Source organism: Lupinus angustifolius, unplaced genomic scaffold (assembly GCF_001865875.1).
Source record: "Lupinus angustifolius cultivar Tanjil unplaced genomic scaffold, LupAngTanjil_v1.0 Scaffold_170_12, whole genome shotgun sequence".
Taxonomy (NCBI): domain Eukaryota; kingdom Viridiplantae; phylum Streptophyta; class Magnoliopsida; order Fabales; family Fabaceae; genus Lupinus; species Lupinus angustifolius.
In genome coordinates this window covers 4,270-14,802 of record NW_017726380.1, presented here as the reverse complement: position 1 = coordinate 14,802, position 10,533 = coordinate 4,270, and the positions used below count along the sequence as shown (strand labels likewise).

The 10,533-nt window shown below is 31.7% G+C and overlaps 1 protein-coding gene across 3 annotated transcripts; it reads right to left on the bottom strand.

The window, feature by feature from the left end:
• Nucleotides 1-230: 230 nt before the first annotated feature.
• Nucleotides 231-3,768, bottom strand: LOC109340427 (probably inactive leucine-rich repeat receptor-like protein kinase At3g28040). Of its 3 annotated transcripts, none has more exons than XM_019578117.1 (4): nt 3,276-3,768; nt 2,628-2,777; nt 2,396-2,545; nt 231-2,164 (listed from the first exon to the last, which is right to left on the bottom strand). In XM_019578117.1, exons 1-4 carry the CDS (start codon nt 3,673-3,675, stop codon nt 279-281), a joined length of 2,586 nt encoding a protein of 861 aa, XP_019433662.1. In that variant the 5' UTR covers nt 3,676-3,768; the 3' UTR covers nt 231-278. The 3 variants fall into 3 exon arrangements, with proteins under 3 accessions (XP_019433662.1, XP_019433664.1, XP_019433663.1); XM_019578119.1 differs by lacking the exon at nt 3,276-3,768 and adding an exon at nt 2,874-2,963; XM_019578118.1 differs by lacking the exons at nt 2,396-2,545; nt 2,628-2,777 and having other exon boundaries at nt 3,276-3,767.
• Nucleotides 3,769-10,533: the final 6,765 nt, after the last annotated feature.

Here is a 10,533-nt window from a genome sequence, read left to right as displayed (position 1 = left end):
CTAATCCCATAATACACTCTCAAGTTATAATCTGAATATTATTATAAAAAACTTAATTCTCATATAAATCCAACTAACTAATTAACCCATGAGAAAAATGTAAACAATAGAGAAAAAACATATTTGTAAGAATATCCAGAGATTATCTCCAAACATGTACGATAAAAGATTTTGTTTGTTGTATTGGACCTGAAGCACACTTTTTTTGGGTACAAAATGAAACACACTTAAGTAAAAAAAAATATATTTAAGACATTCAGCCTAAAATATTACATATTTCAAATATTGATTGGAAACTTGCACATATGGTCCTCAATGAAGTAGTAGCAATTGGTGATGATTAATTCTATATAATAAAACCATACTCGCCTCCAATAAGGATTAATGTATAGAATAATTGCAATCACCAATAATACTGATGTGAATGACACACCAAAGCTCACCCAAAAAATATACATGTTGTTGGAATGATCATAATCATCATCTTCAATATATGAGCCATTTGGTAGAATAAAAGGATTGCAACTTTTTGGTAGTGGAGGCCCACAAAGGAATGGATTGCCTTCATAACTCCTTGCATCAAATGTCAAAAATTGTCCTTTCCATTCTGGTAATGAACCTGATAAGTTGTTGTGTGCCACACTGAATACTTCAAGGGATGATAATATATTCAATTCAGGAGGGACACTTCCATACAAATTGTTAAAAGAAAGATCCAAACTCTCTATATGTGCCAAATTGGAAAAAGTAGTTGGGATTTTTCCTCTCAAATTATTGTAGGACAAGTTCATTGCTCGAATTTTTGTCAAGTTTCCAAGCTCAGATGGGATGTTCCCATCTAAATTGTTGTAGGATAAATCAATTCCAGTCATGTAGGCTAGAATACTCCCCTTATAAGTGTAGGAACTTTTCTTTGTTGTAAAAGTTGCTTCCTCCTTCGCAAATAGTAAGCTACCCTTCTTTATTGTATTATATAAATTTCCATTAGTATTAGACTGAGAATTAGGATTTATTGGTGCCACAACATAGAAGCCATCTAATAGTTGTATCAAGGTGTTAGGGTCATTCTCAAAAGGCAATTTACCTAAGCAACTAGGTATTGGACCATAAAAATTATTATGAGAAAGATCAAGTATACTTATATTTCTTAGTTGGCATAACTCTTTTGGTATTTGCCCTGTAAAGTGGTTACCTCCCAGGAGAAGAAAATTCAGACATGTTTCATTAAGGTCTTGTATCATTTCTTGAATGCCACTTCTTATATGGTTGTAGCTAAGGTCTAGCATCACTATGGAAGAGTTTTCATGGAACATTCTTTTCGGCAAGCTACTTAACTCATTATTTTTCAACTGGATAAACCTTGGAGCATAAGTTATAAAAGATGGAACTGAACCACTCAACTTGTTTTCTGAGAGATCTAGATAAATCAGATTTTCAAGTTCCACAAAGTCTGAGGGGATAGAACCTTCAAACTTATTATTTGACATAAAAATTGCAACTAAAATTGGGAAATTTTTACTCCAGCCACTTGGAAGTTTTCCCATAAAATGATTATTGCTTATATCCAAAACTCGTAGTGAACTGATATTTGAATAGATTCCATACCTAGTCTCCATGTTGGGAAAGTGATTTAATTGCAAATCCAAAGTACCCTTAAAAGAACAACTTCTAAGAGCAAGGTTTAACATTCTAGTGTTGTTTTCCAACAACCAATTTGGAAACCCTACTTCCATTTTCACACCAGATAAATCTAGATCGGTCAATTGTTTTTGGTAAAGAAGAAAGTTTGGAAGGGGAAGAGACTTTGTCATTGTTGATGATGACAAATGTAGAGTATCCAATTGAAATTTGGGGACCCAAGTTTGCATTGTAAGGGGTAAGTCTAGTATGAGTTTGTTCCCATTGCCATAGATGAATTTGATGTGGGAATTGTTGGAAAATGGGGTGAGTGAAATAGGAAATTCAAAGTGGTTTCCTTCAAAATCAATATATTCAAGTGATGTAAAACTTGCAATGTTAGAACTGAAACTTCCCGTGAAGTTATTAGACCCAAAAAGTTGTAACTTCCTAAGAGATGTCATGTTGCAAAATGATGAGGGAAGTGACCCTTCAAATTTATTCTCAGACAGATCCAACTCCTCAAGCTTCTTAAGCTTATACCATTCTGTGGAATAAATTTCATGGAATCTGCTTTAATATAAACAAGAATTTAATATTGAAGTATAAATTTGTAGACATTCAGTGTATCTTTGATATGTAATTTTAAGAGTTAATGATAAATAACATATAAATTGATGCATATAAAAAACACTTACTAGACTATTTTCTTAGTAAATAAATGAAAAAATTAATAAAAGTAATTAAATTTAAGTAACTTGCTCAAAAATAATTTTACCTGCTGCAGGAAGGGTATGGGTAATTCTACAACCTCTAACATACAAGAATTTTAGAGAAGTTAACAATCCTATGCTTTTGAAGAATTCATTTACAATGTTTGTACTGAATTCTAGGTCCAATACTTCAAGGTTAGTCAAATCACAAAAATCTACAAAAGGGGAACAAAAAAGGATTTCAAAATTTAACAAGAAACGTAAATATTCAAATGGAATATTAGGAATTATAATCACCTGTAGCAAAAATTGTTCCATTAAATTGATTGTTACTTAGATAAAGTTCCCTAATAGATGAAAACGGTCGTATTGACTTCCTTAGCATATTTCCATCCATTCTATTTCCTTCTAAATGAAGGACTTTCAAGTTGGTTAGGCTTTTCGAGCCTAAAGAGCATAAGAAAAAACAAATGGGTCTCAATTCAACTTATACAACTTTGTATAGATATGTATCTTTATTGGGAAATAAAATTTCGTAAGTACCTTCATGGACAACAAAATTGCTGATATTATTTTTACTTAGATCGAGAATCTCCAAGTTGCTTAAACTCAGTAATCCTGCTTGAGATAAAAATAATGATTATAAAGAGTCTAATGTTTTCCTCACCCAAATATTATATCATTAAAACAATTATTGTCATTACATAAGAGACAAAGTAACTTAGAAAGGGTCTTAATAATCCCATAATTTCTAAGAGATTAGATTGTTTAAGAAGTCAATAACCCTATCCTTTTGAAGAAATGGAGAATTCATTTACTAGGTTTGAAGTAGAATCTAGGACCAAGTGTTCAAAGTTGGTCAAATCAAGAAAATCTACACAAATGAATATAACAAGTCAAAATAGATTTATTATAATATCACCAAGAGTTATAAATTAACGATACCTTCATATTCAACGAAATAAGCTATGGAATTCCCTGACAAGTTGAGACTCTTTAGATCCTCAAAGGCTAGAAAATCTGAGAAATTTATATACCAATTTCTAAGCAGATTATAATCCATCACGTAAGAAAGATCAAGTTCCACCACTTGCTTTGTGGTGTTGCTGCACTGAACTCGTTTCCAATGACAACAATCAGTGTTGTCTTCCCAAGTTAAAGGGTTGTCGAATTGGGCATTGAGAGCTAGAAGAGCTTCTCTTTCATTCTTCAAACACCCTTCACAGCAATTCATTTCCAATAAAACTAAAATCAACAAAAACACACATATAGTAGTAGTAGTAGTACTCTTCATTTTCATTTTGTGTGTGACATAATGGATTTGAGGGTTTAAATAAGGAAGCATTTACTAGTTTGGGTCTCTAAGCGTATAAAAGAAGTTTAAGTCAAGTCTTATTAATTCCAAAAGGAAGCATTTTCATTATAAGTTCCTTTGAAAGTGTATTAGTTAGGAGCATTTTCATTTATAAGTTCCATGAGATGACCGTTAAGTAAAAATACATAAAAAAAACTAAAAAAGGATAGAGTGATATACAAGAGTATGAAAAAGTAGGTTTAATTATTACTCATTAATGAAGGATAATTTTGATATTAAAACTATGAACAACTTTCTTAACTCACACGAAATAATAGCTACTAGACAAAATGAAAAATTTGATGGATTTAAGACTATATACACCAATATTATTAGGAAGAGAATAAAACTATAATATTATAGTACTTTTATTAAATGGAGAAAGTTTCATTAACTAAATTTAGCTAATTTCGAATTATAAGTACCAAATAAATAAAATGTATAAAGACAATGTTTGTGGAGGATGAGATGCTATGATTAAGTCCTCCTAGACCTCAAGTCAAGCCATGCACATTTGTAATTTGTAAATATGGATGAAAATTGAAATTGAATCTGTATGTACTTGCTCGAAAGAGAAAAACCCGATATGATAGAGTTTGAGTTTTATATGTGTCCAAATTTCTAGTTCGAGTTTGACACAGTGGATACCCTACCCTGAATTCGTCCCAAACTCGATTACTATATGTAAAATTATAAAATTGTACATAAATACATATATAACACCTATGTGTATAGAAATTTGACATATATATAGATACATGTTTCAGGTGGGTTTCTATCAAGTTTGGGTTACCCGAGACCCGACAAGTTTTGGGATTGTATCTCTATTTTTAACCTTACTTAGTTTGAATTTGGGTTTGCATAAAGACAAACCTGACCCCGACCCGCTTGTTGACATTCCAAGTTGTAAATATATGCTCATCAAATAAGAGTAGTCAAGTATTATTAATTCCAAAATGACCTTTTTATCTCCTATGGAAGACTTGAATTATATGATGTACTACATAAGACAGGGACATAATGGCCCCCTTATCGATTGGAATCTTCGAAGACTATTATTTCCATTGCTAAAGTCCCCAATAGCACGGCTATTATTTCTTTGGAACGCTATTATTTCCCTTTCTCATAAGTTTCAATCAAGTACAAATCTCCACTTTAGCCATCAATTTTCAACTTGACAAAGTAGTAATTTTTTTGTAATGTGGAAAAACGTGCTTTGTCAATAATGTCGGCTCATATTGTCAAACCTGTGATAATTTCGATGGTGGATTTCCTTCCTTCTTGCATCCATCAAAGCGAACACAAATCAATATGGATTTGTGATTTCTACTTAGAAAGTGATGTTGACCAATAAAACACCACTTGTTACTATGAAAAAGACGACAAGGCGGGCAAGCCAAACCCATATGTGTGTTCTAACCAAATAACACTATGCCAAATATCGTAATAAACAACGGTCATTCAACAGTGGAATTTTGAACGACGCTGTTGAAAATGAGGCGGAAGAACATCAATATCACATAATAAAACAAATGCTCTTAATTTGTGTAACTTCAACAACGCAATCTTGACAATGCACTGTTGAACATCATTAACATTAGCACCGACTTGAATGATTTATTTTTAACAGCGCATTTGATAGAAAGAGTTGTTGATGAGAATATATGCAACAACGCATATTTAAGGAACCGTTGTTGAAGATTACATAGTCATCGCACTTGCTTAATGATGCGCTGTTGAATTTTTACGACTTTTTAAGCGTCCGAGAAATTAATGGTGGAGTAGTAATGCGTCTCGTCGTTTGTTGAAATATTAATGGTTGAGTGGTAATGCGTTTCTTGGTTGTTGAAATATTAATGGTTGAGTGGTTATACGTCTCTTCGTTTGTTGAAATATTAATTATTGTTCATCTATAAATATTGTGGTTCACTCAATGTTCTAAATCATCATTTAGCTTAGAGTCTAAGAGTATGTGTTTCTATAAGAGTATGTTCTTGAAGATAGGAGGAAGAAAACACAAAGTAGTAAAAAAAGAAAGCAATACTTCAAAGAGTGAAAAAGATAAAAAGCACCTAGATTTGTATAAAGGAGTCGAGGAAAAAATTGTGTTTCTGTTTCAGAATCATGTCAATGAGGTTTTTAACAAGTTTTAATTTTAGAAGAAAGGTGGTTGTTATACAAGATTTGCGTGAGATGAAGCAATTGAAAGTAAATAAAAGGAAAAGGGGAATGAATTATTTAGTTCATTAAGCTCTTTCAATTTTTATTTATCTCTTTCAATTATTTTCCTTCATCATCTCCACCAATTCCTAAAGTTCATTCATTTCTCTCATTCGATTTTCATGGGAAAATGACCTAGATTTTAAAAGGAAATCAATGAACTGTTGTACAAGATTTGTGTAGAGGAGTAGAGGAAAAAATTGTGGACAAGATTATTTCCTCTTCTACCAAATCATTTAGTTCATTATATTCGCATGTACTAAATCATTTAGTTCATTATAATATATTTTGCATTTCTGAATGAATAATAAAACAATTATTTGGATGTTAATTTCTGTTTTTTGTTAATTATTTGGATGATTATTCTCTTTAATATTTTTGCACTGTTCCTTATTAATAAACATAATAAACAAATTATCAATACTAAATAAATACAAAAACAAATTAACAAAATTTAATGTTTAATATTTTATCGAGTTTCGTATTAATAAACACAATTATATAGTAATAATCTACTTCAAGACAACTTCATGTTAATTTAAGTAAATTCGTGTTGTATAAATATTTTCCAGTTATGTAAAATGTTAATTTAATAGCACATAAATACGAATACGCTGTTAATTTGGTAAACGAAAACGAGTTCAGTTTAACAACGCATAATTCAAATAGCGCTGTCAATTAGATTCTATTCAACAGCGCTACATCTAGGTAGCGTTGTTGATGTGTTAATGAAAATAAATAGTAAACAACTGGATACGCAACCATAGCGCAATCCTTAATATACGCTTTTGATGAGAATATATGCAACAACGCATATTTAAGGAAGCGATGTTGAAGATGATATAGTAACCACACTTGCTTAATTAGCGTTGTTGATGTTTTACGACTTTTTAAGCGTCCGAGAAATTAATGGTGGAGTAGTAATGCGTCTCGTCGTTCGTTGAAATATTAATGGTTGAGTGGTTATGCGTTTGGTTATTGAAATATTAATGGTTGAGTAGTTATGCGTCTCTTCATTTGTTGAAATATTAATGGTTGCTCATCTATAAATTTTGTGGTTCACTCAATGTTCTAATTCATCAGTATGCTAAGATCCTAAGAGTATGTGTTTGTATAAGAGTATGTTCATGAAAATAGGAGGAAGAAAACACAAAGTAGTAAAAAAGAAAGCAATACTTCAAAGAATGAAAAAGAGAAAAACACTCAGATTTATATAGAGGAGTCGATGAAAAAATTATGTTTGTGTTTCAGAATCATATCAAGGAGGTCTTTAATAATTTTTGATTTTTCCAAAGGACTCAGATTTCAGAAGTAATGTGCCTGTCATACAAGACTTGCGTGAGATGATGAAGATTTAGTTGATTGATCTCTTTCAATTATTTTCCCCCATCATCTACAACAATTCCTAAAAGTTCATTTATTTCTTTCATTTGATTTTCATGGCAAAATGACCCAAATTTTAAAAGAAAATCAATGAACTATTATACAAGATTTGTGTAGAGGAGTCGAAGAAAAAATTATGGATGTAATAAGTTTATTTCCTCTTCTAACAAATCATTTAGTTCATTATATTCACATGTACCAAATCATTTAGTTCATTATAATGTATTTTGTCTCTCTGAATGAATAATAAAACAATTATTTTGGATGTTAATTTCTGTTTTTTGTTAATTATTTGGATGGTTATTCTCTTTAATATTTTTGCACTGATCCTTATTAATAAACAAAATAAATAAATTATCAATACTTAATAAATACAAAAACAAATTAACAAAGTGTAATGTTTAATATTTTATCCAGTTTCGTATTAATAAACACAATTATATATTAATAATGTATTTCATGACAACTTTATGTTAATTGAAGTAAAATTCATGTTGCATAAATATTTTCCAGTTATATAAAATGTTAATTGAACAGCGCATATCTACGAATACGCTATTAATTTGGAAAATGAGTTCAGTTTAACATCGCATAATTACGACTGTGTTGTCAATTAGATTTTATTCAACAACACATAATTCAGATAGCGCTGTCAATTATATTCTAATCAATAGCGCTACATCTAGGTAGCATTGTTGATGTGTTAACGAAAATAAGTAGTAAACAGTTGGATACGCAACCACAGCGCAATCCTTTAGAAGACGCTGTTGAAGATGTCCATACAACAGCGCTACCGTAAATATACGCTGTTGAAGAGGACAATACAACAACGCTATCGTTAATATGTGTTGTTAAATGGTTACTAAAGTTTAAATATCTAAAACATGAGTCTTTTCCTCTACGCTCTCAAACTTACTCGAAAAGAAATCCTCTCATTCTCAGCAAACCCTCATACTCTCATAAACTGAAAAAACTTCATCAATGGCTTCCCAAAGTAGCGATCATGTATCTTACAGTGGTGACGAAGCTTCACCGACTCCACAAGACCAAAAAATCGTTGTTCAAAAACGACCTCCACGTGGAATGACTTCCATGAAGAATGTCATTCGGTCAAGAAGCAATGATATGAAAATAGAAGTATAATAGAACTCTAAAGGCAAACCATTAAACAAGAAGGGTGGCAACGAAGTGGTAAGCTACATTGGTGTTATTGTTAGGTAGAATCTGAAGCTAACAATCAAGAAATGGAGAGATGTAGAGAATACCGTGAATGAGCGTATTTGGAATGAAATAAGCGTAAGTTTATTTTTTCACTCTTTTTGTTTTTGTGTTTTCATGTAATGTACGTATATGTGTTACGTTTTCATGCAATGTACGTATATGCATGCAATATATAATGTATATGTGTTTTTATTTCAGGTAACTTTTGATGTTAACTTTTGATGTTGGTGAGGAGCATAAGGATTATATCCTTAAATCGGTTGGCAAGGCTCTCCCACAATTCCGAACTGATGCCAAAAAATTACTCAGAGATGTTGATGGCAATTTCAACCTAAAACCTCCAACTAAATATGCAAATATCGTTGATGAAGAGGATTGGAAGACTTGTGTCACCATACGCACAAAAGACGAGTCTTTCGTGGTAAAATCATATTCTTTGTATTGACTTTTGTATATATGCCTTTGTATATGATTGTTGATATTAATGTTGTTTGTTGTTTCATAAATTAAGTAATGAAAATCACAAGAGGACATCCAAGCCTTTATATCCATACCGAGGTTCTCGCGCGGGGTATAGAGGAATCGAGGAAATAATTGTAAAGTATTGTTAATTTGTACATTATTGATTATGTTTTGTATGCATATATATTTAATTACATTATTATTGGTTATGTTGTGTTAGTTGGAGAACAAAAGGGATACACCTATGACTCCACATGGAGTAGAACTCGATGTTCTATGGGTGGATGCCCGTAAGAACAAGAATGGTGTTATTGACAATGAGGAAATTCAAGAAGCGACAAGACGTGTTGTAAGTGCTCATATTTTTTAATTATACTTAATTTTCGTACTTTATTTATCAAAATGTGATTATTAACATTATGTTTTTTCTTGATTTGTCAGATTGCCCTAAAAGAAAAGGAGGCAAACCCGGATAGTCATGTAATACTTGACAAGGCTCTAGGACTGCCTACCTACCCTGGCCGTATCCGATGTGCAGGATTTGAGGTTAGCCAGCGGACATTTGTACCCCATCCAAAATGTCAACCAAAACCCAAATGACCCAGGTTCAAAATCAACTAGATGACCTCATGCAATGGTTCAACGAATTTAAGCAATCATTGAAGGCGAAGGAAGCTGAGTGGCAACGACTAGCTAGTAATGCTGCCATTGTTCCTTCAACCGTCATTGAGAGTTGCACTACACCTTCACCTTACAACATTCCCATTCCGATTCCCATTCTTGAGGTAATTTAGTTAACTTATTTTAATTTAGTCGTTAACTAATTATATGTTTTAACTTACGTATATGGAATCTTCTTGCAAACTTTTCCTAGATACCCCAACTAGCCGAGTAGTGGGTGTTGGGAAAGTGCACAAGTTGGCTGATGCTATGCTGCATAATGTATGTATCACACGGCATCATGTGAAGGTCTCAATTGACATTGCAATCGATGATAATGCGTTGTTGCCAATTCCTGTCGATGATGATATCTTTACAGTTGAAGGGGTTATAGGCGCTTTTGTGGCTTGGCTAGTAGACCTTGTTCAAGTAATTCCTCCTAAGGTATGATTTTTCACCTTATGATCACTCATATTATATATATATATATTTATATATGTATATATATGCATATATATGTATATATATATATGTATATGTATATGCATATATATGTATATATATATGTATATGTATATGTATATATATGTATATGTATATATATGTATATGTATGTATATGTATATATGTATACATATATATATATATATGTATATATATATATGTATATATATATGTATATATATGTATATATATTGATCTATAATTGATATGTTTTTATTGAATATTTTAGGAAAATATACATTCGACCCCCATTAGCACCCAAAAGTCTAAGCCATCTTCGGGGAATGTAAGCTCAAAGCCATCTATTGGGGATGTGAGCTCCAAGAAGACTACCAACTATTGTATTCAGCTGATGGAACATGCATAGAAGATGGGAGATGATATGACAATTATATCAAT

What these genes read in the sequence shown, in the direction of transcription:
- LOC109340427 (XM_019578117.1), bottom strand. Translation starts at nt 3,675, where the DNA reads ATGCTTCCTTATTTAAACCCTCAAATCCATTATGTCACACACAAAATG. An exon ending in TGGAACAATTTTTGCTACAG is followed by an intron (nt 2,546 to 2,627) that starts GTGATTATAATT and finishes CCCCTTTTGTAG; the next exon opens with ATTTTTGTGATTTGACTAAC. An exon ending in CCATACCCTTCCTGCAGCAG is followed by an intron (nt 2,165 to 2,395) that starts GTAAAATTATTT and finishes TTTATTCCACAG; the next exon opens with AATGGTATAAGCTTAAGAAG.